The sequence below is a fragment of the Emydura macquarii genome, unplaced genomic scaffold (genome assembly GCF_026122565.2).
Source record: "Emydura macquarii macquarii isolate MOO-44397 ecotype Brisbane River unplaced genomic scaffold, CSIRO-AGI_Emac_v2 contig_973, whole genome shotgun sequence".
In the NCBI taxonomy this organism is placed as follows: domain Eukaryota; kingdom Metazoa; phylum Chordata; order Testudines; family Chelidae; genus Emydura; species Emydura macquarii.
Window position 1 is genome coordinate 1,048,872 of NW_027131110.1, and position 24,742 is coordinate 1,073,613.

Here is a 24,742-nt window from a genome sequence, read left to right on the forward strand (position 1 = left end):
GAGCTGGAAACATCCCTTAGAGGGAATGGAAGAACAGTAGAACTGAAAGAGGAGGACAGGTTTCATGGTTTATTACATGGAATTTTTAATGTAAAAAGTGAAAAACATTCCCCGCACCCAAGGTTTTATTCTGTAACATTTCTGTTGATAACAGAGAATGAAAATATACATGTGAGGCCCACCCATAAAAATACTGTACAAAACACCACCAGCAGAAAAGGACTGGTTTGTAAAATAAATCTCCTTTGAGTGTACAAACACTTCTGTCACAACAGCTTCTCCTTAGCAGTACGGCTGAAAGAACCTGTGCCAGAAATCCAGATTATATATATAAACATTATGTTCCAAGATCTGGGGATACAGCGGTAAGAAACAGGAATGCACCATAGCTAGAAAACAGCACCCTGCATGCGCACAAACACCAGTTGATGAACCAGTCTTTGACCACCGCCACTACCCCAATCTTCCTGACTCAGCTGCAGAGCACAAAAGCAGAGTTTGCCTCCTAAACCGCCTCCACAGGAGATTACACACCCTCCAAACCCAAGAACATTAGGAATCTATAGAGGATACAAATGGGTAACTAATACTAAGGATGCCAAGCACCAGCAAACTGAAACGTGAGACACTAATCTTAGCACAAATATAAAAAGTCCCAGCAGTCATAAGTCTTAAAGAGAACAAAAGCCTGATTAAATGAAAATTACACCTGTACTCCTTGGTAGCTGTGCTCTTCCTATAACTAGAAAAAAAGCTGTTACCCACCTGTGAAGAGGATGACTGGACTTTGATTAAATTTGTTAATAAATTCGTAAATAATTCAGTTAGTTAATAAAACCCACCATGAAGGTTTTCAGGATCTTCTTGCATTAACTTATCAAATAATTTGATGACAAGATTTGATGCAAAACCATGAAGACAACCACATGTATATTTCTAAAGAAGGTGCTCAAAGAGCATGATCTGCACCACAAGCCATATTCTAGGCAGCATTTACATCCTTCAAATCCAGCAAGTGACAACTGCTCAAGATGCAGGAACAGGTCACAATGCACTGAGTACATGGCCAAGCACTAAGTTTGCCCCCACAGGTTTCCTCCCCACTCCATCTTTGATGAGGAGCTGAAGAGATTTGCTCTAGCTTTTTTAAACAGCATTGCATTAAGACGTTTTTAGTCCCACAACAGCATAGAGTCAGTGGCATGGAGAAGGGAAAGCCAGGACATCACAACAGGTGACACCCCACTCAGTACATGAAGCAGAGGGATTCTGAACTTCAGCAATAGCTGTCAGTGTGTTGGGCACAGGGAGAATGGAAAATTAGAAGCAACAAGAAAGACTTTTCCTTCTGTCACACTCCATATTTAAAACAGTGGCAAAGTTGCTATTACTACTAGGCTGCCTATTTTACAGAATCCACATTCCCAGAAGGGAACGGTTACTGACCTTCATAACAGTTGTTCTTCAAGATGTGTTGCTCATGTCCATTCCATGTCAGGTGTATGTGCACCAAATGCACTGGTGCCGGAGATTTTTTCTCTCTGTGGTAGGGCTGGCTCTCATGTCCTGTATGTGCTGGTATACAGGGCATTCAATTCCTTCTTGCTGGAACTCCAGCAGATGGGAAGGAGGGTGGATTGTGGAATGGACATGAGCAACACATCTCAAAGAACAACAGTTACAAAGGTCAGTAACCGTTCTTTTTTCTTCAAGTGCTTGCTCACGTCCATTCCGTATCAGGTTACTCACTAGCAGTGCCTCTGGAGGTGGGCCAGGAGTTCATGGATGCGCCGATTGTAACGCCACTCTGTCAAAGCCTGCATTGTCCCAGGCCTGTTGAGTAATGATGTAATGGGCTGTGAAGGTATGAACAGAGACCATGTCACAGCTCTGTAACGTCCTGTATTGGGACCTGAGCTAGGAAGGCCACTGCCGCCACTTGAGCTCTTGTAGACTGAGCCGTCAGCAGAGCTGGAGGTAAGACCTTCGCCTGCTTGATGCAGGCAGTGAAATCCTCTGGGATGTTACCGGCAGTCCTTTCATCCATTCAGCAATTGCAATGAACAGCTGCGTGGATCTGCAGACAGGCTTAGTTCTGTCAATGTAGAAAGCCAGAGCTCGTCTGACATTGAGCTTATAAAGATGCCTTTCCTCACTAGAGTTGTTGTGGGGCTTCGGGAAGAAGACTGGCAAGAAAACAGCCTGGTTGCATGAAACTGCATTATCACCTTTGGCAAGAATGCTGGGTGAGGGTTCAGCTGGACCTTACCTTGTAGAACACTGTGTAAGGGGGTTTGGAAGTCAGGGCCTTGATCTCCGAGACTCACCTTGCTGAAGTGATTGCTACCAAGAAGGCAACTTTCCATGTTAGGTGTAAAGAAAACAAGATGCCAGGGGCTCAAAGGGGGGACCCAGTGAGCCTTGATATGACCAGGTTGAGATCCCACAAAGGGATCGGGTCTCATACTGGCGGGAAGAGCCTCACCAGGTCCTTGAGGAATCTGGCTGTCATTATACGTGAGGAAGACTGATCTGCCCTGAATAGGGGGATGAAAGGCCGATATGGCTGCCAGGTATATCTTAGCTGATGAAAACACCAGACCTTGTTTTAAGTGGAGCAGATATTCCAAAATGGATTGAAGAGATGACTTAGCTGGGGAAAGATTCTGTTCAGATGCCCAGCAGGTGAAACACTTCCACTTGGCCAGGTATGAGACTCTGGTGGAGGGTTTTCTGCTTCCTAGCAGGACTTGGGTGGACCAGGCCCGTTCCTCAAAGCTTAGCCATGCAGCATCCACGCCACCAGGTGCAAGAAGGCTAAGTTCAGATGTAGCCGTCGACCGTTGGTTTGTGAGATCGGTCTGGTTGGTTCAGGAGGGCCCAGGAAAGAGGGGCTGCAGGAAATCACCGGTAAGTCTAGTAACATCCCGAACCAGTGCTGGCGAGGCCATGTCAGAGGTATCAAGATGACTCGCTCTCTGTCCTCTTGATCTTTTTGAGGACCTTGTGACTGAGGGGAATTGGTGGAAAGGTGTACGAGATCACCCAACCATGGTAGGAGAAAGGCACAGAAAAGTGAGCCATTGTCAAGCTCTTGCAGGGAACTGGTGATGACACTTTCTGTTCTGTCTGGTTATGAAAAGCCCTCTTGGGGAGTTTCCCACCTCTGGAAGAAGAGGCCATGTTGTCTGTCAACACTTGCACTACCTTGCCAGACAGCTGGGAAAGGAACACCTCGCAGGCCAATCGGACCACGCTCAGCTCCCTGACATTTATAAGTAATGCCAGCTCCTCCTTGGACCAAAGACCTTGGGTCCTGAGGATACCAACGTGGGCCCCCCACAACCTTAAATCCAAAGTGTCCGATACCAGGGACAGGGTTGGCTCCAGAACCGCGAAGGAGACCCCCTTTGACACATGAAGTGGCTTTGACCACCATGCTAAGGAGGTATGTACTGGTGGAAGGATCATGAGGACCATGTCCAAATGGTGCCTGGCTGGGGAGTAAACTGACACCAGCAACATTTACAGAGGTCTGAGGTGTAACCTTGTGTGCTGGACCACGTAGGTGTAAGCTGCCATGCGCCCCAACAGCCTGAGGCATACTCGTGCTGTGGTGACGGGTTGAGCTGTGACCTGGTCTATAAGCTCCGACCGGTATATCCTACCTGGCTTTGGGTAGGAGCGCTCTAGCGTGGGTGGAGTCGAGTACTGCCCCAATTAACTCTATCTTCTGTACTAGTACCAGTGTTGATTTTTGTTAGTTTGCTAACAGGCCCAGCGCTTGACAGGTAGCCCATACAACTGCGATGCTGTGTTGGATTTGAGCTTTTGAGTGACCCTTGATGAGCCAGTTGTCGAGGCAGGGGAAGACCTGTATGCCCTGCTGTCTGATGTAGGCCACGACCATTGCCATGCATTTTGTGAACACCCTTGGTGCTGTTGGTAGGCCAAAGGGAAGTACTGTGAACTGGTAGTGCTTCTTTCAGACTACAAACTGTAGTCTTCTGTGTAGACTCTTCTGTGGTCCTGAAAGAGAAACATGGAAGTACGCATCACTTAAGTTGAGGGCGGCGTACCAGTCGCCAGGATCCAGGGAGGGGATGATGAAGGCCAGAGAGATCACGTGAAATTTCAACTTCTTGAAATACTTGTTGAGGCAACGTACGTCCAGAATGGGCTGCAAGCCCTCTTTGGCCTTTGGGATCAGAAAGTAACAGGAGTATAACCCTTTCCTCTCTCGGGGAACTTCCCCTACAGGGCTTGAACCTCCTGAGAAAGAAATTGCTCGTGAGAAGGGTCCCTGAAGAGGAACGGGAATAGGGGGTAGGAAGGTGGAAGTGAAATGAACTGAAGAGTGTACCAGATTGCTACAGTACTTAACACCCATTGGTCCAATGTTATAGCAGTCCAGGCCGGGAAGAAGGGTGCAAGATGGTCTGAAAATAAAGGGAAGGCTGGATTCTGGGTAAAGGTTGGTAGGTCGCCCCTGGGTGCACCTTCAAAAGCCTGCCTACCCCGAGAGAGGTAGCGGCTTGAGCCCAATTGAGAGGCGGTAGCAGGAGCCGGCCCCCTGGCATCTCTCATAACCCCTATTTTTCTTTCTGTAGGGCTTGCTCCTGAACTGGCCCTCAAATCTTTGAGGCGGTTGGGTCTTGACGTGCCTTCTGAGGTTGATGGAGTGTAGAGACCCAAAGAGTGTACAGTGGCTCTGGAATCCTTTAAACCATGCAGTCTTTTGTCCGTTTGATCTGTGAACAGGGCTGCACTGTCGAATGGGAGGTCCTGAATGGATTGTTGGACCTCAGAGGAGAGGCCAGATGACTGAAGCCACGAGGCTCTTCTCATTGAGACAGCCGACGCTATTGTCCTAGATATTGAATCAGATGTGTCAGAGGCTGCTTGGAGGGAAGCTCAGGCTACTGTCTTATTCTCCTCTAGTATAGCCTCAAACTGCTGTTTGGAGTCCTGAGGCAGAGAGTCTGCGAACTGGGCCATGGAGTGCCAGATGTTATAATCACATCTCCCCAACCGGGCTTGGTCGTTTGATATGCGTAGCTGTAAGCTCACAGTTGAGTAAACCTTTCTGAAAAAAGCTCTAGTTTCTTTGCTTCTTTATTTTTTGGGGGTCAAACTCGCCTGTCCCGGTCTCTCTCTTTTATTGGCAGTTACCACCACCAATGACCCCGGGGACGGATGGGTGCACAAATATTCAAATCCCTTCGTGGGTACGTAATATTTTCTCTTAGCCCATTTAGATGTAGGGGGCAGAGAGGTTGGGATCTGCCACAAGGTCTTGACTAGCTTCACCACTTCTTCACGGACCAGGAGAGCCACCTTAGATGGGGCTGCTGCTGCCAGGATGTCAAAGAGCTTGTCAGCAGGTTCCTTTAGCTCCTCTGCCTCTAAGCCCAGGTTTGAGGCTACTGGCTTGAGCATCTCTTGGTGTGCTCTAGAGTCGTCCTGTGGGATAGCGGCAGAGGGCCCTGCTACTGCTTTATCTGGCAAGGAGGACGACAATGCTGGCAAGGGTGGAGGGGTACGTTCTTCCTCCCTTGCCAGAGTGGATCCTTCTGGGGTTACTGAGGAAGCCTCAGCATTGTGATCTGACTCCACATCTAAGTCAGCTGCTGGGCGAGTAGCCGCTGTTGATCGCCGCTCCAAAACCTCAGAGAATGACTGTATGTGTGACCCTGGAGCAGGGGGAAATCTCCATGGATTCCAAAACTGCCATGGCATGGGCCATTGTCCTTATGGCCAAGCTCCCATAGGGGACTCCATGGGGAAGCCTGCAGCTGTTGAAGTGATCATCTGTCTCTTGAGCAGGGCCACCTCATCCCTGAATCCGAGGAGTCCTCTCTTGGAGGCCACAGCAGCGCCAATGTCGCCTCCACTTCCCCACTGTGCTGGAAGGAGTGGTGACTTGGTACCAGGGACCTGTGGGAAGGTGTGCCATGTGTCCAGAGACCTGTAGCTATCTTCCAGGGACCGATATCAGCAAGACAGGGACTGGTGCTGAGATTCTAGAGATCGGCATCGGCGTTCCAGGGACCGGTGCCGAGATTCCGGAGATTGGCATCAGAATTCCGGGGACTGGTGCCAAGATTCCGGAGATCGGTGTAAGAGTTCCGAGAATCAGTTTTGTGACTCCGAGGACTGGTATCATGGGTCTGGAGACCAATGCCATGAGTCTGACCATCAGTGATGCAGCTCCGGGGACTGCATCGGCAACCTGTGCAGGGCTGGGAAGCGATGTCTGATGGAGGTCCCATCGCAGGCTTGCCTCTGGATGGCCCTACAGTTGATGGTACTGACACGGAGTCCCGGTGCAGGGAACTCCCTTTTTGAGGCATTGGCGGCACGAGGATAACCAGGAGGTCCTTAACCGCTTGGAATGACTAAGGAGAGGATGGTATCGTGAGATGCTGGGTGCCCCTGCTGCTCCCAGGAGTCACCAGCAGGTCTGGAATTGGGCCGGGAACTCTAAGGGGTGAGGCTGCTGCTGACCCAAAACCAGGGGGAGACGAGAGACCTGGCAAGGGTCTTGCTTCATTTCCTGTGCCCCTTCTGCCCCTCCTTGGTGCCGGTGAGCACCCTCTCCCGGCATGTGTCTTCTTGCACTTCTTCTTAGGCACTGGGGATAGTGAGCGGTGCCAGCAGGAACTCAATGCCGGGGGGATGCTCTGCACCGATGCTCTCAGTGCTGAGTCTGAACGGCCTGACTCAGAAGCCGGTCTAAGAGCTGACTCCATTAGAAGTGCTCTCAGCCTAATGTCCCATTCCTTTTTAGTGCAAGGTCTGAGCCCTTCACAGATCCTGCACTTGTCTCGCACGTGAGCCTCTCCCAGGTACTTTAGACAGCTCTGGTGAGGATAATTCACCGCCACAGGCTTCTTGCACGATGTGCAATGTTTGCAGCCCAGGGACCGGGGCATGCCCCATCCCTGGGGCTATGTCCCCCGTCGAATCTACAGTATAACAGATAACTAACTATATACACACTATTAGTAGGAAAAGAACCACTGGGTTAGAAGAGCTTGCTGAAGCAATAGGACGTTCCACCACCACCATGGGCAGTAAGAAGGAACTGAGAGGTGGGGTGAGGGGAGCGTGTGCCCTTTATACCGGCGCATACGCACGCGACCCCAGATGACACTAGAGCCGGCCCTATGCATACCACTTAGGGAAAAAAATCTCGGGCACCAGTGCATGTGGGCACACACCGACCTGACATGGAATGGACATGAGCAAGCACATGAAGAATTATCACTACCTAAGAGGTAAACAAACTGGCACAGATTTTTTTTTTTTTTTTTTTTTAAAGGTAATGTAAGCTGTTTCTGGTGGTAAACTGGTGGCCTGACAGGTCAACACAAGACATCTTTAAAGCCTATAGTTTTATAGCATCCAGATGGGTATTTGGCATTTCTCCACCCGCTCAGCTCTAGGCACCCGGCAATACTATCTCCATCTGAAATCTGCAGTGTGTACTCAAAGTGTATACGCTACCCTCACAAAATTAGCTTGCAACATCTCAGTCAGCTCACCTCTACTTCCCTACTTCCAGTGAAACCAGTAGCCTTGAAAGTTGGAAGAGGTTTTTAAGTTCGTAACTATACAAAGATCACATACGTTCACCCCCAGAAGTGTTTCAAAGTCCTTCTCCTGATACAAAGTCCTCCTTGCTTTAGATGACTGGGAAACGGGTCAAATGCTCTGCTGTGAATTGTATCATACGCTCACACCTTCAATCTACTACAGCTCAGGGAAAAGTCTCCTACCTACACACCTCCCAGAAATCTTTTAATTCTGCTGTGCTCAGCTGCCTGAAACAGAATATTCTCAAGAGACCACATAAAAAAGCAGTACAAGAAAAGAAGTTAGTAGAAAGACAGCTTGTCCAGAGCCCATACTTACATTCCCACCTCCAGGGACATGCTTAATATTGTCCTTGGAACCACACTTGGACTGAACATGGCTGTAGTTCGCTTTTTTGGAGACTATCTGGACCTAGAGTGTTACAGAATGGAAAAACAACACAAGGGAAGAGGACTGGTTAGAACTGTCATACAGCAGGCTGGAGTGATGCTGTAACATGGTGGATAAACAAAGAACTGTGTTAAAGTTCAACTCAACTTCAGCAGTAGGTGTGACAGAACTTGAAAGAGAGAAAGAGAGAAAGAAAGAAAGAAAGAGAAAGAAAGAACAAACAAGAAGAGGCAGAGTACAGCTAAGCAGACAGTGGTAGTGGTGACAGCTTTAGTGCTATGGTGGAGGACAACACTTTCCTAGCGTATTGTACAGACTAGCATTACAAGAGTGCCTGGCTGCGAATAGTATTGTGTATGCTAGCAGCTCCCCACACGGAGCTCAGGAACAAGTCTCTGGCAAGGACTTCCTCAGAGCACGTTCAGCCATGCATCCCAGCAGCAAGAACTAGCGTGGCCATCTTCATCACCTCATTCTCACACTTTCACTTTGTTGATCCAAGTCACTGCCTCTGACAACCTGCTAACTAGTTAGCCTCTGCAGTTTTAAATTGTTCCAGTTTGCCTAGGAACAATTCAAATCATGGGCAATGCATCTGAAAACCTCTTGGCAATCTAGCCTAATCCTGAAAGCAATGACTACATGGAAGGTTGTCAAACCACCAATTGAACTTAATTGGCAGCTGGTCTGATGCCAGCTGGATAGATACATTGTTTCTCCTCTAACAAACTGAAACAGTTCCAGATGCATTAAACACACAAAAAAGCCTAAGGCTATGTTAAAATGTCTGACCTGAACTCTCTCAAAAGCTAAAGTAAAAGCTACAACTCTGATCTTTAGAAAATCAGTTATGACAAGTCCCCAAGTTCAGACCTAGAGGTTATTTACTGTACAGCATGCTCAGAAACACCTATGGTACACCAAAATAAATTAAATATGAGACGGAAGCTTTACCACTTAGAGTACTTTGTTTTTGTACATTGAAGTTATCACCTATAGCTAGAACCACTAACACATCCATAATTTAAGTGGGTTTTTCAAAGGATACTTCCTAATTTAGGTGGATTGGATTCAGTGCAATAAAGACCCTCAAATTTACCCTGCCATGGAACCTTACCAGTTTGCTGGCTCTGATTCAAAGGAGCAAAACACTTAAGAGCAAGACCAATGCCATCTTATACATATACAAGGTCTACCTGATGGTATCTCAGAAGACAGCACCAGCTCACAGGTTAAACTTTCACTGCCAGCCCTCCTCTTCTCTACTTCCCTCCCCGCATATCTCAGATGTCGGGCTATGACTTTATGACAGAACTGCAGGATTGGAAGCCAACAACTAGTACCCACCAGCTGTGAGGGGTTAGAGAATAGCATTGGTGAAACTAGATCAGGAAAGTCACAGGGAGGATATTAGGTCACCAGTTCTCCATTCTTTTGTTTGAAAGTGCAAGGACCATTGATCCCTCTTCCTAATCTCCAACTGGCTGCATCCGTGGAGAAGGGAAGGTTTGCTCACAGAAGACCAGCCCATCTGAAAGTAAAGACAGAGGACTCCACTCTAGCAATGTCTAAGGCTTGGTCTACACTGGCGGCGGCGGCGGCCAACGGGAGATACGCAAGCTACATAACACAGCTTGCGTATCTCCCGCCAACGTACTTACGTTTACACAGTGTGGCATCTTCACTGTCCTGCATCGGCAGGAGACACCCTCCCATTGACACAGCCCTACTCCTTTTCAGGGAGGTGGATGAATGGAGTCCACCGGAGAGCGCTCTTTCATCGACTGAGCAGGTCTACACAGACCCGCTCAATTGATGTCGCTGCACTGATCCCTGCTGCCTCAGCAGCGAAGATATACCCATTATCAGGCCTTGAAAAATTGTAGGTGGAGTCAACAGGAATACTTCTGAATGTATTTTACTGGCAGTGTCACAGGAGATACAGGGAGGATGCGGAAAAGGTCAGTGTAAGGGTGGGGGCGGGGGTGAGGAGAAGAGAACAGTGACACTGACAAGAGAAAGCATAAAAACTAAAGAGACAGGAAAGTGACTCAAATGGGAAAAAGCTTTCCTTTCATCTTCCAAGGATAAAAGACAAACAAAACTCACTTTCCCATTGGGCTGCTTTTGTGCACCCTCTTTTGTTACAGTTGTTTTAGTAGTAGTCATTTTAGAGACCGCATTGGGTTCAGACTTTCGTGCAGCACCGGCTGATTCTGGTTTTTTCTCTACTTTACCCTAGATGGAGACAAATGGAGGATGATTTTAACCTTGAGAATCAAAGTAAATGATGGGCGGAAAGGATGGAATTCAAATCAACAAGCAAGATAGACTTCGTGGACTGGACAAGCCAAGGAGAACTTTTTATAAGTCAACATGTTAAAATTGTGAGGCAAGGTGGAATCTCAAATCTAGGACTGGTAAAGCAGAAGGCAGTGTCTCACTCAGACCAGTGAAATACTTGGAAGATCCCTTCATGCATCAGAATTTTAGCACTTCCTAGCGGGGTAGGTGGTAAAGGCTCCAGGGAACAATTATGCCTAGTCTCTTAATAACTGAATAGTTGAGCCAGATTCTCTCCTGAATGCTGAGCCTATCCTACTGTTTTTAAGCTCTACAATGTCTACCTGGAGACTTGCTCCCACCTTTAAAAAGCGACTACAGTAGGCGTTCTGCTGGATGTTCTGCATTGTGTTTACATCACCCATCTCCTTCAGCACCTGAATTTGATTCAGGCTATAAATTATGCTGAGTACAGTGGTGAATAAACATGACTAATCCTATGTATTAAGGTTTAGTTAATCTAGGTTGGTACAAAAGTAAAAAGTTGCAGTTAGTTCAACATGAAGATTTGTAATTTTGGAAAAATTACATGTCAACCTGAGAAAACTCCTTTTTCTGCTGATTTGTTACTTTTTAACCAATGCTCACTACGAAAGGTAAGTGAACTCAAGGCTGAAATTTTTAAGATCAGGGATTCTGCAGAAGCCCTATACCCTGCTGAGCCAGTTAATAATAAAGCAATAAAAAAGGCAACACTTCAAATTTATTCGTCTTTTGGGAATGTCCTAAAAAACAGAGAAGACTTTAAACTAAAAGCCCTGAAAGAAACACAATGATTCTCATTAACATACAGTCTACCAGGCTTTATTATTATGAAGTGGAAATGATCCAACAAAATAAGGGAGAGTCTCCTGTACAAGTAATGCCCATTAGCAAACAGCCCAGAAGTCTAGTCAGAAAGCTTTCCATGCCTTCAGAATTCTGAAATAGTATACAAACATTAAAATGAGCTTTAGCGCTCCTTTTGACCAGATTTCTCAAGGAACGTTTTTGGTATTAGTGAACCTCCAATCTACTCTTAACTTGCATTCAATTTGTGAGCACTCCTACCCTGGTTCTCACTTCCAAGTCCTCCAGCCAGGTTTGGTTTACCTGTTTGGAAGCTTCTCTCTTCGTGAATACTGGCACAGCTTTCCCTAAATGGCCAGCCATTCTCTGTCATTACTTAGATATCAGCTTTTTGTGTATCTCCCACGCATACCTGTGGAAGCACTCTTGTGTCTATTCTTGGCTGTAATAGGTCATGACATTCTACAGTTATAACACGCTGGACTTTTAACAGTTCAGTGGTACCTTATTTTTCAAACAGGTGATGTGGTTTATGGTATACTACAATTCAGCTCAAGACGGCTCTTATCATTAGTATGCCTTTCAGAGACTACAGCTCCCAGCAAAAAGTGCTCTACCTTGGTTACAGAGATAAAAATGGAAAATCAGTTTCTGGAGACCACTCCTCTGTATTGAAAGTAAGGGTGGCTGCAGTTTGCCCCATCTTACATAAATTAAAGCCCTCTGACTAAAGGCAAGTTGCTAATTCAATACTTGGTCAGGCAAAGTTTGGGAGTATCTGTTATATGAAGTCTGATAATAGTTTTATGTTTCTGCATCCACAAGATGTATAGGGTGGAAATGTTAATGATTGCCTTCTGGTTAGGCTGATTAATGCATATTCATTTTTAATGTCTGACCCGTACAAGGAACTCCATAAAAATATTCCAAGGCTTTTCTCATTTAGAGAGTCACAGGCAAAAAATTAATTAGCACCTCTGTATTAAATGAGGGCCTCAAGCTATGTCCTACCCACTCCTTCAACCTGGGCAACTACTTTTTCCCATGGCAGTGCTCTCAATCCATCTCCCTCTTCCTGCAAAATCTGTCTGTGACCACCAGAGGGTGTCCTAAGAATAGCACATGGTGCTTTACTCCACCTCTGCTTGAGGCCTAACTGGTATAGCACATTGCCCATGTCAGTAGGGATAGCATTATCCTGGGACTTGCTCCTGAATCCATATCTTCCACATGGTAGCACATTACTCTACCTGGTGTGCAATTCAGCAGACCCAAATCCTCTGCTTAAACAGATACTCTGAAATATAAATGAGCTCTGAGCTTTCACACAAGCTAGTCTCCAAATCAGGAGTGTGGCTCTGTTTTGCCGTACCAGAGAGTTGCGAAACTTTGTTCATATTCCAAATAATTTCATTAAACCTTTTAAAGTGTATTTTCTCTGTATGCTAATAGTGCTTCCTTGCTATTGCCTCGTGCACATGTGGAACCCAAAAGGAACTCTGCAGCGTATGAACACAGGAAGGCCAGTGAGCATAGAGTGGTTGAAAGGAGCGAGAACTACCAATAGTTCTTAAATGAATGTGAGTTAGTCCCAAGAGCCGATTGAGGAGACTTACCCTTCCTCCACCAGGTTGGTGTTTAATGTTATCTGTTGATCCGATTTTGGATCGTATGTTCTTCAGGTCAGGGGCAGAAACACTGCTGGTTGGGCGAGGCGGCTTGGGAACGGTGCTGGTTTTAAGTGGAGTTTTAACTGTTGATGGTTTTTTAGCCTCTGGAGTGGTACTCGATGCTGTGGTGGGTCTGGCTGCAGCTGGCTTGGGTTTGGGGCGGCTGGTGGCTACTCCAGGTGAGGCAGGAGTACCTGGGGTAGTAGCAGTAGGGGTGGTGGCACTACTCTTCACAGAGTTTGCGGGTGCACTCTTTGGACGACTCAGGTCTGCTGCAATCATCATGACAGAAAGGGGAAGTTTGAGTAAATATCAATCCGCCATGCAGATAAATATCCAACCGTAAAGATACACAGTAGCAAGGTCATTGAACACATTTCTGTAGTCAAGTAGAAGAGGATTTAGATATGGGAACTGAGGGAGATTACCTGATGGTGATTTTGCAGTGGTCTTCTTGGCATCTGCAAGCTTTGCTTCAGTCTTGATAGCTGAAAAGTACAAAACCAGTCAACCTCTCCTGCATGATTTCATTGTGAACAGATTCATTAGTGCCATAGGGAGTGAAAGCCAACACACACAGACCGATCCTTTGTGGATGCTGGCATAGCTTCCCTGAGTGGGCACACATTCTCTGTTGCTTCTTAGATATCAGCCTCTTTTGCATACTTGTAAGATGCAAGAAAGGATGACTGCCATTCATTTTAGGGTTAGGCTCTTTCCTGCTACTTAGGGGGAAACATCAAAGTATCTCATTAAATCAGCTGCTCCCATGCCTGGTTGAAGCTCTCCTCTTCAAAAGCAGCATCTTATTTCACAATATATGGAACAAATCACATCTTTCAGAGGGAGAATCAACCCTATAGAGAAGTCTCAGGGAGGCTGGAGAATGTTGTAACATGGTTACACCTCAGGACGGTGGGTGAGGGGTGCTTCGTTCTTACTTTTATTCATTTTTATATAAAATGGTTTTCTCACATCTCACAGCAATTCTCGCTAGTGACATTCATTGATATCGTTTCTGACTCCCTCTCCCTGCTTCTCTTAAATCAATGTGGGGCCTTCTCTCTTCTGCATCCCTTGGAAAATGTATTTGTCTTTGTTCATCTATAACCTTGGCATCTCTAACCTGATGATAATTTTACTTGATAATTTTCTGATACAAGAAAGTATTGTACCCAATACAAGGTAACTATTTTGAACCTCATTATGATGGATAAAAATTAATTATTCAAGAGACTGGAAGTTTGTGGTTGATAGGGACCAGTGATCATTACCTGACTACATTCAATATGGACAAACAAAAGACAGTCCCCCAAGCAGTAATGGATATACTTGGTGCTTCCAAAGGGCTAATTTCCAAAAGTTAAGGGAAATTATGAGCCAGATTGAACAGGAAGAAAAATGTAAACAGAAAAAGGTAAATGAAAATTGGGAGTTCTTTAAGAAAAGGTGGCCAAAAAGCCACAATTCCCCAACCAAGACAGAGGACAACTTTGGCTAAAAGCCCATCCTAATTGTGGCAAATCAAAGTGAACTATTAGAAACAAACAAAACCCCCCAAAAGAAATAGATAGCAATCAATATAAATTAGAAGTAATGAAGTGTAGAAAATTGATAAGGGACACTAAAGACTTCAGGGAAATTCCATGGCTGGCAGGGTTAAGGACAATAAAAAGGACGTGGGTTGTTTTATTTTTTTGTTTTTGTAGGTATATTAGGAACAAAATAAATACTAGCAATGGTATAGGCCCATTACTAGATGTAGATGGTAACACTGTTAATAATGATGTAGAAAAGGCAGAAGTGTTCAAGAAATATTTTTGTTCTATATTTGGAAAGAAGCAGGATAATGTACTTGTATCACATGAAGATGACGAAGTACTTTCCAGTCCATTAGTAACTAAGGAGAATGTTAAATAACATCTACTAGAGATAAATACTTTTAAAATCAACAAGCCTGGATAACTTGCATCTAAGAGTCCCAAGGAGTTGCCAAGGAGATCACTGACGTGCTGATGTACGTTTTTAAAAAATCTTGGAGTACCAGGGAAATTCTAGAAGACTGGAAGAGTGTTAATGTTGTGGAAATTTTTGAAAAGGGCAAGTGGGATGACAGGGTAACTGTAGGATGGATTAGCCCTATCATCAATTCCAAGCAAAATAATGGAAAAAGTCATACAGGAATCTATTAGTAAAGAATTAAAGATTCGAATATGATTATGATTTAATGCAAAATAGATCTTATCAAACAAACCCGCTTTCATTCTTTGATAAGATTACAAGTTTGGTTGATAAAGGAAACTGCATCGATGTAACAGACTTAGATTTCTGTAAGGCTTTTGACTTAATACCACATGACATTCTGATTAAAAATGGGCATTATACAAAATCAATAAAACACAAATTTAATGGATTCAAAAGTGGTTGAGATCTCAAAAAGTAGTTGTCAATGAGGAATCATCATCACTGAATAGGAGTGTTTCTATTAAAGTTTTAGGGGGCCTGGCACTAGGCCCAATGCTATTCAACATGTTCATCAGTGCTCTGGAAGTAAATATAAAATCACTGCAGACTGGCAGAGTAGTAAGTGATGAAGATTGGGCAGTCATACAGAGCGATCTGGATTGTTTGAACAACGAGAGTTCTGTGGCACTTTAAAGACTAACAAATTTAATATTTGCAGGCATAAGCTTTCGAGAGACTTCAGCTCTCTTCTTCAGATGCAGTAATACAGAAGAGAGCTGAAGTCTCTCGAAAGCTTATGCCTGCAAATATTAAATTTGTTAGTCTTCAAAGTGCCACAGAACTCTCGTTGTTTTTGCTGTATACAGACTAACACGGCTACCCCTCTGGAACTGGATTGTTTGGTAAGATGGGAACATTCAAACAAAATATGTTTTTAATAGGAACAAGAAATGCAGGCCATCTCTATAGAATGGGGGACTGACTGTTGGCTCTGAAAAGGATGTAGGGGTCATAGTGGACAAGTAACTCAATATACTCCCACTGCGATGCTGTCGCAAAAAAGGCGAATATGATCCTTGGATGTATACAAAGTGGAGTAGTGAGCAGGGGTAGGGAGGTGATTTTACTGCTGTATATGGCACCAGTGAGACGGATACTGGAATACTGCATCCAGTTCTGAATGGTGACAAATTGGAGGAGAGAGTGCAGAAAACAGCCACAAAACTCATTTGAGGGCTGGAGAAAATGCCTTACAGTGAGAGACTTAAAGAGCTCAATCTGTTTAGCGTATCAACAAGATTGAGAAGTGACTTGATTATCGTCCCTTCACAGGGAGAAAATACCCGATACTAAAGGGCTCTTTAATCTAGCAAAGAAAGGCGGAACAAAAACCAATGTCTGAAAGCTGAAGCCAGACAAATTCAAATTAGAAATAAGGCATCCTTTTTTTTTTTTTTTTTTTTTTTAAAACAGCAAGGCTGATTAACCATTGGAACAAACTACAAAGGGGAGTGAGAGGTTTCCCATCTCTTGATGTCTTCAGATCAATACTGGATGCCTTTCTAGAAGATATGGTTTAGCCACATACAAGTTACACTTCACTCCATGAAGGAGTAAACAGGGTGAAATTTAGGTGGCATGTGTTATCAGTAAATGTTGATAAATGTCAGTTTCATCATACACACACAAACCAATGGAAAAATATTTCCATCTATAGTAACAGAAATTTACAGATCGGCAAAATAAGAAAAATGCTGCTTGTGAATTTATTAGACTTTGATTTAAGGGTATCCACTTGATTATTTTGACGTGATGTTGACAATTTGTGTTTTAAACTGTTTTAAAAAGCTTTATTTTTTTAACCTCAATATGTACCCCTCCTATTGTCTGACTCCCCCCATAATTTCCTGCAACTGTGAAAATTTAAACAGACAAAAATTAAAAAAAGGCTTAAAATCCAAACATTAATATTAATCTGCTGAAGTTACAAAAAATAAAAATCTAATTCTGCCAAGCCTACATATACAGAAGGTCAAAATGGATCATTTAATGGTCTCTGATTCTTAATTTATGAACTTAAATTCTCCATCCCCTATGTTTATACATCTGCCTACCACCATCTCTACAATATTGCCAATTACACCACTGCCTTGATGCCACCTCTCGTAAGCTTTTCACCACTGCCTTAGTCTTCCATTCTGATTTTCAAATATCTTCTCCTTTAATCTTCCCACCCAACTCTACAGACTCCAGTAGGTACAGAATGCTGCTTATCCTCTCCCATCACACCCTCCATTCCTGACTCCAGAAACATAACCACTGCATCTCTATTCCCTACCTTCACTGGCTTCCCTATTGGTTTTCAGATACAGACCAAAAGTACTCTTAAAACAAAAATCTCATGGATTTGCTCCATCTGACCCAATCTTTCTCAGCAGCCCTTCCTTGTCCCTCTTCTCTGTGCTTTGACAGCCTCACCCACCTACTGGTGCAAGAGCCTTTTCCTCTGCAATTCCTTTTCCTTGCCAGAAGCTGGGACTGGATGACAGGGGATGGATCACTCAATAATTGCATTATTGTTCATTCCCTTCAAAGCATCTGGAAGGGATCTCCAAGCCACTGTTTGAAGATAGGATACTGGACTAGATGCACCATTTGTCTGACCCAGTATGGCCATTCTTATGTTATGTCCTGCCATCTGGAGCAGCCTTCCTGTACCTCTGCCTCATCAACTCGATCTCCTTTCAAATCTCATCTGAAAAAAAATACTTTTCCTCCTTTAATTTTTGCCTCAAATAATTGCAGAGGGAGTGATGAACTAATTGAATTCATTAAAGTTTGTAAAGCGTTTTGGGCTACAGTTTGTATTAAAGACTACACCAAATTCAGTTCTATTGGATTTTTTTAAGCAGGGTAACCACAGGAGCTAGCTGAACTACTTGGCTCCTGTGCAATTCTAATTGTCTATTATAGGATTTCAGAGGAAGATGTAAGAAACATTTAGTATTGGGCTAGTTGGACCACTGACTAATGGGGTATGGCAGTTCCTATGTTCTAGTGCAGGTCAAACCCTGATGGCTGTTCTTAATGGCTGTTGCTATGCTGGTGAGGAAGAGAGCTTATACATTCAAGTTCTAGAACCAATAGCCAAACCACTTAGCATTTACTGGTTTCACCAGTTGCTCATTGGCAGATTTCAGCAGCTGAGTAGTTGATGAGATCTAGTTGATTGACTGGACTCATGGGAAGTTACTTTCATTTAGTATATATTACACACAGAAGCTACAGCTCACAGCCAAACCTCAGTAAGATGATCAAGGTAAAGCAACTCGAGAATTTTAAGCCACACTACCATTTTGCACTCTTGCTTTACATTGATTGTGCCCAACACAGTTGATGCTGGATTCCATCTTCTACAAAAACAGCATTCTGATGGGTGCAAACTTCTCTCAACTTTAGCTTTGTGACACAAAATTCTCATCTGAGGGACTGAGCTATGTAGCAACCACATGAAGATCCCAGCCTGGCCTTTCAATGACATTTCCATGTTTTAACTATAAAGTAGCTTTACTAACTCACCCTGCTATGTATAGTATCTGCAGCACTCAAACAGGGCACCACTTTCTGATAACATCAATGAGTGTCTTATGGTAGCTTTTCTGTGCTACTAACAGAGGGGTCTGGATTTAATTCTTGGACCAAACTTCTTGCTACTTCGGCCATAAGGTGTAGACAACAGACAGCCTGCAGAAAGAATGTGGGGGGCCTTTTATTACACAATTGCTGCCTATTACATCTATTTTAGAAGCAGGTTCTGAAGACTAGTATTCCATCATTGTAGACTGGCAGCTAAAAAGTTGGCCCCATTGAACTGAACTGAACTAAGTGTCTAAGCCAAGCAAACATGAACATGAGACAAACCCACAATTTGGTTTTCTGTTTGTTTGAACAGGTCAATTAAATCACTGAAACCAGTGACAAGCTTACAGTTTAACTCCCTGCACTACCAATAAGGAATCATAACCGCATTAGTTACAGAAGTAGGCGGTTCTCAGATCACCAAACACCAAGCATGGACTGTTGCTCAAGCAAATTATAACTGTGTTTGAGCCAAAAAACAAAGTTGTTACTTGCTTCCATGAGAAAACTGAGCAGACAAAACTGAAACCAATGGCCCTCCACCTATTACCAGCCTTTTTTTAGTTCTAGGCCTGGGAGGAAAGTGGTGACTCTCTGATCCTCACTCAAAATCCCAGATTTTGTCCATAGCCCCAGAGTACCTGCGTGTTTTGGATAAAATGATCAGCAGTGAAATACTTCGTTAAATTTTAACATCAGAAGAGACCATTATGATAATCTAGTCTGACTTCCTGCATACTACAGGTCACTGAATTTCACCCCGTAATTACTACCTCAAGCATACAGCTTGTGTTGAGCTAGTGCATATCTTTTAGAAAAGCATCCAATGTTGCTTTAAAGACAAAGTGGGGGAGAATTCACCACATCCCTACAGTAAATTGTTCCAATGGTTAATTCCCCCACTTTAAATTGCTCCTTATCTCTAGCTAAAATTTAATTAGTGTCAGCTTCCAGTCATTGTATCTTGTTATACCTTTGTCTGCTAGATTAAAGAGCCCTCTAACATCAGGGTATCTTATCCCTAGGTAAGTACTTTCTGACTGATCAAGTCATCTCAACCATCTTTTGGCTAAGCTAACTAGATTGAGCTTCTTAAGTCTCTCAGCAAGGCAGATTTTCCAGACCTTGAATCATTCTTGTGGCTATTTGCTGAATTCTTTCCAATTTTTCAACATCCTTTAAAAGTGTAGACACCAGAACTCAACACAGTTTTCAAGCAGTGGTCTCATTAATGCCATACAGAGGTAACAACACCTCTCTACTCCTGTTTGATAGTCCCATTTATACATTTAAGGATAGCATTAACCCTGAATCACAGCACGGCACTAGGAGCTTATGCTCACTAGATTATCCACCTTGACCCTTTAGGCATTTTCAGTGGGCTTGTCTATACTAACACTTAGTTCAGGGCAAGCTGAGGTGTAAATCTACCCCATACTAGTCTGCTTGTGCACTAAGGATATGCCTTCACTGCAATTAAAAACCCGCAACTGGCCAGTGCCAGTTGACTCAGGTTAGCAGGGCTCGGGTTAAGGGGTCGTTTACTTGTGGTGTAGATGTTGGCACTCGGGCAGAAGCCTTGGCTCTGGGACCCTGCGAAGGGGAAGGATCCCAGAGCCAAGGCTCCAGCCTGAGCCCAAATGTCTACACTGCAGTTAAACAGCCCTGTAGCCCAAACCCCAGGAGCCCGTAACAGCTGGAGTTGCAGGTTTTTAATTGCTGTGCAGACATACCTGAAGTGCGGACCCTGACGTGGTCTCTGATGCCACGCACTCAAAGCTCCTCAGTGCATTTTGATCTATTTCCATGTCTAAGCAGGCTAGGTCAAAGAGCATTAAGAAATTTTAGTACACAGTAGTAGGGTCCAAGTAAACATGTAGTGCACGGCAGGCTAGCGTGGGTAGATTTACAGCCCAGCTTGCCATGAAGTGTATTCCCTATATTAAATAGGAATATTTAAACTAACATTAAACTTCTAAGTTAACAGACACCTGAGATGAATGGGGCAGCTCAGACCCCTTACCATTACTGTTTCAAGCTGGCTGCAGACTCAAGCAATAGTCGCCATTTGTGGCCAAAAATGATAGGTTTATTTGCAACGGAAGAACTAGACGCTTTATTTAATGAAAGCCTAAATGTGACAAACTGATGGGGCCAGAGAAGTACGAGAATGGCATTTGCTGAGTACTGTCTCAATTCAGACTCCCAGGGGCATGACGAACTGCAAGAGGTGGCTACATTTCTGTGAACTAGTCCAAATACTAGCATTTTTCAACAGAAGCTAGCAACAGTTTAGAAAGAAAGGCTGCCTTGTCCAGGGCAATGCTTACATGTTGGCCTTTTGGGTGGAGAAGTAGCAGTGTTTCTCAGACCGGAGGCTGTTGTAACGGGAGACGCTGCAGTTGTCCTGGGGGTGGCAGGGCTGCCCTTTACAGCAGCTCGTGGTGTTGTTGCAGACAGTGGCTTTGAAAGTGAGGTCCGCTTGTCTGGGCTCTTCACATCTGTTACCTGATAACAAAAGGCTCAAGTGAAACCGATGATCCATCTACAAACGCTACTCCCAAACTGTACCTGAAAGAGAGCTTGAAATGCATTGAAATTCCTTTTCAAAAGTACTGAAGCACAATTGTTTGGATGCTTAAATACACAAGCCAGACACTGCTAGAAAAAGTTCTGTAATGCTGAAAATTATAAATCAAATGTCCTACAGGATATGAAAATGTGTGTTTGGCTATACTTAATGAAGGACACATGGGACGGCGATGTTGGTGACCCTAAAATAGTATCTGAGAAGCTCCATCAGATTCCAGAGCCAAGAGGAGCAGTCCATTTGAAGACTTGCAGAAAGTACTTATTTTGAGCTCCGCTGTTCTTTTTCAGTCATTAGTTCTGTAGCATCATGTCACTCACTAACCTCTGGAAGTGGAAGCTATTTAATTACAGGCCAAAATGCTTTCTAGGCTAAAAAGGCATTTGGCAGATCATCTGGAACACAACAGATCGATCAACTTATGAACAACTGACCCATCAGGAAAGATAGAGAATAATTTTCCAAGGAATGAACCAAAAGGATTGGGATGATTTGACTGCAACATCAACAGAAATTGGAAATAATTTAGTAATGTTGATTTTTTTGTTTTGGTGTTTTTTTGGGATTTTTTTACACAATATTAGACCTTGACTCAGACATTCAGTATTTCTGCACTATTATGGTTTACCTAAAATCAATTTTAAAAAGTGTTATATATTTATGATTTTTGATTAATTAATGATAATTTTAGACAAGTAACTATGGAAGCAGAAAGTGAAACTGGGATTACCTACCCAAAGGACAGTATTTCCATCAAAAGGTACATTTGGCTTTCTTCAGACAGGCAAAGACACATATATTAGCCCTTTTATAACCAACTTTAATGGGGACACTCAAAGACAGTTGTTTAGGACTGTGTTTGACAGTTAAGGCCTTAACAAAAACACTGATAATGTAAAGATTTACAGCTGAAATTTATTTTAACATTCCTTTGTGGTTTTTATACCACTGCATGAGAATATACATGTGAAGTTGCTATAAACAGAAATGTCTCCATTCAAATTGGCTGTAAAGGTAAGCACCTAGATGTAATAACTGATTAAATTTAAACAGTTGATGTAATGAGAGGTGAAGTAAACAGTTTTATTTTCCAAGGTGAGTGAGGAACAGAAAGTCAATTAGATTTTCCAGTTGCTCCAGTTTAATAATCTCTGATGCAATTACAGGTAAGAACTTTTTTTTTTTAAAGTTTGTATTTGTCAGTATTCCTTTAAAAGCCTGGTACCCTACAAATACCAAATACACACTGCACAACCCACTAACAGGTCACAATCAGCATGGGGGACATTAAAGACAGACTTCCAATTCTCTATACAGAGTGCTCATATCCTCGCTTAGCTCTAGGATATGATGCTTTAGAATTGACTGGCACTTGAATGGCCATGGAATTACAAACTGTGAGCATTTGTTGGGCAGATCAATGAATAAATCATATCTAATAGCATCCATCATCACAGTATTTGGGCACCATCAAAATTACACAAAGTGACATTTAGTTGGAAGGACTGTACACAATCCTTAAACACTTGTGTGTGTGTGTGCGCGCGTGCCCGCGCTTAAGAAGATTTCATAGAGCTTCGTATGAATGGAAGCACCTCTAATCGGTCATCTAGCCCAGTGGTTCTCAAACAGAGGTCCACGTACCTCTGGGGGTATGCAGAGGTCTTCCAGGGGGTACATCATCTCATCTAGATATTTGCCTAGTTTCACAACAGACTACATAAACAGCACTTGCAAAGCCAGTACTAACTAAAATGTCATACAATGAATTGTTTATACTGCTCTATATACTATACACTGAAATGCAAGTACACTATTTATATTCCAATTGTTTTATTTTATAATTATATGCTAAAATGAGAAAGTAAGCAATTTTTCAGTAATAGTGCACTGTAACACTTTTGTATTTTTATGTCTGATTTTGTAAGCAAAGAGTTTTAAAGTGAGGTGAAACTTCGGGGTATGCAAGACAGATCAGACTCCTGAAAGGGGTACAGTAGTCTGGAAAGGTTGAGAGTCACTGACCTAACCTATACCCCTACTGTGTGTCAGGATTGATATTACCTAAGATATGGGTGTTTAGTTTATGTCTTGAAGACATCCAAAGATGGTAAGATTTCCACAATCTGTTTTGGCAGCTTCTTCCAGTCCCTTATTAACTATCATAGAATCATATAAGATTAGGGCTGGAACCCAGGAAGTCATTTAGTTCAACCCCCTGGTCAAAGCAGGACCAACCTCAACTAAATCATCCCAGGCAGTGTTTTGTCAAACTACACCTTGAAAACCGCTAAGGATGGAGATTCTGCCACCTCTCTAGGTATCCCATTCCAGTGCTTCACTATCTTATGAAGTTCCATAATATTTAAAATGGCTTTTCCCTACCATAGCTTAAGCCCAGTTATTATTGTAATCGTCTCTGCTTTGCCTTATTAGATTGTCGCTACCCAGTACTCTAACCCCTCCTTCCCCCCACACCCGAATGGTCTTATTTACCTACTATTTTATCAATTTTTCTTGTTGATTCATTTGGTCTAGCTCTTAATTCAACTGTACTCTGAAGTGTATAATGCAGAATAAAGAAGGTTACAAGCTTTTGGTTTAAGTGTAAAGAAGAAGAAAAAAAAAAAAAAAAAAGACTTTTCTTGAGCATCTTTTAGTAGTTCATGAAAATAACCACCAACATACAAAGGCAAGTTTCAACCCTCTCCTGCTCTTCCTACCCCTCACTGTCAAAATACATATGGTGTTCAGGCCCTGACACTGATCAGATTCATGGAGGCAGACTCTTGTGCCCATGTGGATATGATAGCAAGATCAGGGCTTTAATCTTATTGTTCCATTATTGTCTCTAGAATTATGCTACCATTGATTCCTACCGACTGTTGCTAGTCAGATAAACCAGTTACTTGGATTTTGATCAACAAGTCCTTGGAGCTTCGCTGTGGAAGTGAAATATTCTCTCTTACCTTTGGTTTAGTGTCTTTAGGAGTTAAGGTGGAGGGACGTGTAGCACTGGTGGCTGGGCGTTTGGGAGTGGTGGTTGAAGTAGAACCTGCAGGAGGGCTGATGGGTTTTTTGTTTTGGCCAGGTGTGGCAGAAGCTGGCCGCCTGGGGCTTGTAGTGGACAGTGGTTTGGTTTTCGTTGCTGCAGGCTTTGCAGATGCTGAAGGCTTTACATTTTTCAAAAAGCAACATCCAATGTAAACACAAACACAGACAAAAAGAAAAAAACAGCGCATTGTAAACAAAAATGTTAAGCAGCAAGGAATGTAAAATGCTATTTAGAGGAAACAAAAAAATTAAACATCCTGTTTTCTGAGCGTAACAAAAGAAAGCCTGGGAGTTGGCATGTAACATTGACAAGAAATGATGTATTCCCTGTTTGACAGATAGGGCATAGCAACATTGGGACCAGGAGTTTGCACTCTGAAGTCAATAGGAGTTTTACTATTAAATTCAATGGGACCAGAATTTGGCCAAGAGACAATGAAGGCCCCAGAAAGGAGTCAGTGGCAGAGCTGGAATTAATACTTGGAGTTCCTGGCATCTAGTCCTATGCTCAATCAACAGGACATTGCTGTGTAACTGCACATATATAATGCAGTGCAAGATCTAATTCCTAGTCTGATCTAAATCAATGGCCAAATCCCCACTGCCGTCAATGTGACCACAACTCAGCCGTAAGTAACAGTGTTAATAAAAATTAGAGCTTTCCTGTTTAAAGCCTATTCCTTTGGATCTGCCAGGTGACAAT

The 24,742-nt window shown here is 43.4% G+C and overlaps 1 protein-coding gene across 8 annotated transcripts in view; it reads right to left on the reverse strand.

Annotated features, from left to right (window-relative positions):
* Nucleotides 1-24,742, reverse strand: part of MAP4 (microtubule associated protein 4) — a 259,798-nt gene that overhangs the window by 10,108 nt on the left and 224,948 nt on the right. For 3 of the 8 annotated variants that reach the window (XM_067544516.1, XM_067544517.1, XM_067544514.1), the window contains 6 exons: nt 23,955-24,158; nt 20,726-20,903; nt 13,220-13,279; nt 12,738-13,063; nt 10,099-10,227; nt 7,918-8,010 (listed from right to left, as the gene is read on the reverse strand). In XM_067544516.1, the coding sequence (XP_067400617.1) occupies nt 7,918-8,010; nt 10,099-10,227; nt 12,738-13,063; nt 13,220-13,279; nt 20,726-20,903; nt 23,955-24,158 (990 nt within the window). The remainder of the gene's footprint in view (nt 1-7,917; nt 8,011-10,098; nt 10,228-12,737; nt 13,064-13,219; nt 13,280-20,725; nt 20,904-23,954; nt 24,159-24,742) is intronic. The other 5 variants (XM_067544520.1, XM_067544518.1, XM_067544515.1 and 2 more) reach the window with 4 other exon arrangements.